This window comes from Heptranchias perlo, chromosome 25 (assembly GCF_035084215.1).
Source record: "Heptranchias perlo isolate sHepPer1 chromosome 25, sHepPer1.hap1, whole genome shotgun sequence".
NCBI lineage: Eukaryota > Metazoa > Chordata > Chondrichthyes > Hexanchiformes > Hexanchidae > Heptranchias > Heptranchias perlo.
In genome coordinates, this window is record NC_090349.1 from 9,992,262 (window position 1) to 9,997,285 (window position 5,024).

At 42.3% G+C, this 5,024-nt stretch overlaps 1 protein-coding gene across 1 annotated transcript; it reads right to left on the reverse strand.

The window, feature by feature from the left end:
• Positions 1 to 255: 255 nt before the first annotated feature.
• LOC137341996 (immunoglobulin lambda-1 light chain-like) lies at positions 256 to 4,431 on the reverse strand. Its single transcript, XM_068005566.1, has 3 exons — positions 4,318 to 4,431; positions 3,843 to 4,184; positions 256 to 645 (listed from the first exon to the last, which is right to left on the reverse strand). The coding sequence occupies exons 1-3, from the start codon at positions 4,364 to 4,366 to the stop codon at positions 323 to 325; spliced, it is 714 nt and encodes a 237-aa protein (XP_067861667.1). The 5' UTR covers positions 4,367 to 4,431; the 3' UTR covers positions 256 to 322.
• Positions 4,432 to 5,024: the final 593 nt, after the last annotated feature.

Consider the following 5,024-nt stretch of genomic DNA (forward strand, 5'->3'; position numbering starts at 1 on the left):
ACAGGGCTATGGAGAAAGAACAGGGGCTAATTGAATAGCTTTACCAAAGAGCCGGAACGGGCACAATGGGCCGAATGGTCTTCTTCTGTACTGATTATAATTATATGAGTATATTATATGCGGTATTTGTTACATTACACTGAAGCTTTGACCAAGTCAGTGTGGACAGACTGTAAGTTACAGCCAGCGGGTTAACGCGGGCAAACTGCAGATCTGTTGTTGTGATTTGAAATGTTCCACTTGAAATCAAACAGGTAATATCTGAATACAGAATTTATTTTAAAAGAGAATGTATAACAGATCATTACATAAGATCCTTGAATCAGATACAGCTGGATCTCGCGATACTTGTTTGAAGGGGGTTTGTCTGAGTCTCGTGTTTAACCACACAGGAGTAAAGCTCGTGTGAGTTCCAGTCTGAGGCTGACAGAGTCAGATAACTGCTCGTACTGAACGTGTTGTCCGTCTCCTGCTGGACCCGACTGGTCTCAACACCATTCCCTCTGACATTGCCATCCACAGTCCACTCAATCTCCACAGCACCCGGGTTAAAACCGTTCACTAAACACACCAGGGTCGCCTTGTTCTTTTCTGTTATTTGATCCGATGAAGGCGGAAGGACGGACACCGAGGGGGCCCGGGGATCTGAAAAGTAAAAACAAATTGTCCGGTCATTATCGCATTGCTGTATGTGGGACATTGCTGTGCACGAATTGGCTGCAGCGTTTCCTACATTTCAACAGTGACGACACTTCAAAAGCACTTCTTTTGCTGAAAAGCGGGTTGGGACATCCTGAGGTCGTGAAAGGTGATATATAAATGCAAGCTCTTTCTTTTTTTCTTTATATTAAATAGAAATATTCCTATGAGAATAACAATGGAATACAATTCAGAGTAAGAATGTTGAATTCAGTCTGTCACTTTCTCCTGTCTCTTTAAATGACTGACCACGTGTTACAAGCACCAGCTGTCAATGACAAACCCTCGGTAAAATGGTTTATGCAATGAAAGAAACCAAAGAAAATGTTGAAACATCAATATTTCTTCGATCGTAGAATTAGGTATCAGCGGCTGAGTCGCCACAAATGTTTCTGGCATTGAGGTGCGGTGTCAGCTTCAGCGGCGCATCTCACCAATACCAGGTTTGCATGGGTCGGTTTCACAATCAATTGCCACTCTGAGACCTTCAGCTTAGAATCTATAACTTCTCCTTGCATATAATTTGGAGGCTACAACTGCGTGTAGTCCTGACAAGAGGAACCAACCCCTATTATCACAGTTGCTATAATCACTCTGCAGTACCCGGAGTTCAGCTGAACTTTCCTGTACTGAAAAGTCTGGAGCCCCTTGCGATTATTGAACAGGCTTTACTGTCAATTTAAATTATTGTCTAAACACCAAGCGTTTGACAGTGAACTCCATTTACACTGGTTTGGAATGTAACTTTTTTTCCAAATATAAATTCTCAATGGAATAATTGATAATATAATCGAAGTTTTTTCTGTTTTATACCTCATGTTAGCCCATTTCACCGTGATGTAGCCGAATAACCAAGTTAAAATATCGATAGCGTATCCGCATTTTCTGTAATATTACTCCTCTCGCTGACACTAACCACAGAACCAGCAGCAACATGCAATGGAGTGAATACAAAAGCAGTGTACAACAATCTGAAAACGTATTCCCAGGCATTCACGCAAAATTGATGGGATAGGAAGATAATGTGTACATGATCTGTTAAAGAATAGACTTCATGCCAATCATTGTTGTTTATTACTGGATGCAGAAAATCGAAGAGCTGACCTGAGCACAAAATATGTTTGCTATAGTCATCGGGGATTAATGTGAAATATAGGACTGAGAATCTTGTACTGAACGGTTTTTGCCGAGTTTGGAGACGAGTGGGAGAGAGTTACAGGAAGTCGCTACACTATCCTCCCGCAAACTGAATTCGAGAATGGTTATTAAATCGCGCCAGTGCTCTATTGGGAAATAAAAGGGTATATTGTGAAATTTTTGAATTTGTACTTTTAGCCTTTTACCAACAATTAATTCCAGCTGGGCTATAAGGACAGGGTGGAAGGGAATTTGAAAGGCTATGTGGGAAACATAGCATCATAGAAGTGTAGAGGTCAGAAAGAGGTCGATCGCGCCGGTCCCAGCTCTTTGAAAGAGCTGTCCACTTGCCAGGCATTTGTTGTCCTTTTTCAAGTTGACTTGGACTTGGGTGTACAGGGCACAATCTCAAAATTTGCCGATGCCACAAAACTTGGAAGGGTAGTAAACAGTGAGGAGCATAGTGATAGACTTCAAGAGGACATAGACAGGCTGGTGGAATGGGCGGACACGTGGCAGGTGAAATTCATCGCAGAGAAGTGTGAAGTGATACATTTCGGTAGGAAGAACGAGGAGAGGCAATATAAACTAAAGGGTACAATTCTAAAATGTGTGCAGGAACAGAGAGATCTGGGGGTATATGTGCACAAATCGTTGAAGGTGGCAGGATAGGTTTTGAGAAAGCGGTTAAGAAAACATGGGCTTTATAAATAGAGGCATAGAGTACAAAAGCAAGGAGGTTATGATGAATCTTTGTAAAACACTGGTTTGGCCACAACTGGAGTATTGTGTCCAGTTCTGGGCACCACACTTTAGGAAAGATGTGAAGGCCTTCGGGAGGGTGCGAAGAGATTTACTCGAATGATTCCATGGATGAGGGACTTCAGTTATTTGGATAGACTGGAGAAGCTGGGGTTGTTCTCCTTGGAGCAGAGAAGGTTGAGGGGAGATTTGATAGAGGTATTCAAAATCATGAAGCGTCTAGACAGAGTCGATAGTGAGAAACTGTTCCTATTTGTGAAAGGGTCAAAGACCAGAGGACATAGATTTGAAGTGATTGGCAAAAGAACCAATCATGAGAAAAAACTTCTTTACACAGCGAATGGTTAGGATCTGGAATGCTCTGCCTTGTGGGTGGTGGAGGCAGTTTAAATCATGGCTTTCAAAAGAGAATTGAATAAGTACTTGAAGGGAAGAAATTGCAGGGCTACGGGGATAGAGCGGGGGAGTGGGACTAGCGGGTTGCTGTTGCAGATATCCGACTCGGACTCAATGGGACAAATGGCCTCCTTCCGTGCTGTAACCATTCCATGATTCTATGAAATATTTATTCAATTCCCTTTTAATCACTACCGCGGATTCTTGTTGCATCACTCTTACAGTTAAGACACTACGCGTCCTAACATTCCTTTGGGTAAAGAAAATATCCTAACCTCTCCCCTTTGTCCTTCCAGTAATGATGTTAAATTTATGTCCTAAAACATTCGCTGTAACAAAATGGCTCATAATTCTGAACATTTCTAGCAGACCACATAGTAAGCTGTTAGCGAAAAGAGCGACTCTCGTCTCCTCTCATAACTAAAACCTCGCAGTGCTGGTGTCATCTTAATAAATAGCTTCTGTACGTTCTCCAAGGCCTTGAGACTCTCCCTAAAGTACGGCGCCCTTTGTACATGGCTATCTCTCCAATATCACTGGACGCTGATACATAAGCTCTTTATAAATATGTTTAAGGGGAAAATCTTGACAAACTGACTCAATGTACAAAGAAAATGATTTTAATTTATGAAGTTTGGCAATTCGTCCGTAATGTTGCAAATATTAGGGGACAGTTTGAGGAGCGCTATGGAACCGAATATAATAACGTGATTGTCGTTGTAATCACCACGAGAGACTCGGACATTGATATTTGTGTTCCAGGGAATTTCGACTAAAAAATTGAAAGCAAAAATCGAAAACTAGTAGTTGACAAATTCCAGTTAGTGGATTGCGAATAGTTTACTTACTGCCCAGATTCAGCTTGGTTCCTCTTCCGATAGTCAATCTACCACTGCCCCACACACCACAGTAATAATCGGCGGCGTCCTCGGATTGCACGTTGGTGATGGTTAAATGCATCTTGTTACTCGACGAGTCCACAGACCCGGTGAATCGATCTGGAATCCCCGGCCCTCTGGTGGAGCTCCCATACCAAACAAACACAGGGGCACTGCTGGGTTTCTGCCAGTACCAGCTCGTGTAGTAGCTGCCGATGCTGCCTCCGGACAGGGTACAGGTGATCTTGACAGTTTTGCCCGGGGTGGTTGAGATGGACGTTTCCTGATTCAGGACAGCATCCGCGTTTGTACCTGGTGAAATTACAAGTTATTGATCAGTCACATTCTGTGCAATTCTGAATATTCAGATCTGTTTAACACAATCACAACAAAAATCAGGGCAATGTAAAAAACAGCGATATTTAAGGTTAAGCCGTGTACTTACTGTGGAGACAGAGCATCAATGCGGCGAGAACTCGAACCCATTCAGTCATGGTGAAGGTTTTGGTGACGGTCAGAAGCAAAATGTTTCCTGATACGAATGCGGCTCTGGAGTCTTCCTAAACCTCTCCTTAAGAACTTCCAAACGTCGCAACGTCACTGTATATTAATTATTCATGCAAATCTCTGTCCACGAGACAACAGGCTACAGGACCACAGGTCCCGTGCTGACTGATATTTGCATAAGTCCAGCCATTTCAAAAATGAGAAATAGAGTCAAAGCCATAGATTAGAACACGACAATGGTTAAATACAGCAAAATAAATGGTAGGGTGAAACGGGGTGAAGCGATTAAGTGACTCCAGGCTTGGGTTTTAGAAGTCAGAAGATTGTAATAGAGGAAAGACTGAGGGCGTTAAAGGGTTCAATAGCTCCGAAATAGAGATAGAGATTGATTGCTAGATGGAGAGATTGGGAAGCATTTGCATCTTATGGAGAGTTAAGCGTTGTGAGAAAAATATGGAACAGGAAACGGAGCTTTTTACAATAAATTTTATTAATGAATCTGAGCGACCTATTTGAGGTCACATGAGAAAGTGAGGTTCAGAATGTCGATGTACGGAAAGACTAAGGGTGAATGAATCAAATGTAAATGTTGTCTATTTAGACTTGTGGTAGATATACAAAACTATCGGGTGAAATGCCGATGTG

Bases quoted from the DNA above. Each gene is read 5' to 3' on its own strand.
- LOC137341996 (XM_068005566.1), bottom strand. From the start codon at position 4,366: ATGACTGAATGGGTTCGAGTTCTCGCCGCATTGATGCTCTGTCTCCAC. The intron at 4,185-4,317 runs GTAAGTACACGG...TAATTTCACCAG, and splicing joins ATTGATGCTCTGTCTCCACA to GTACAAACGCGGATGCTGTC. The intron at 646-3,842 runs GTAAGTAAACTA...TTTACTTTTCAG, and splicing joins AACCAAGCTGAATCTGGGCA to ATCCCCGGGCCCCCTCGGTG.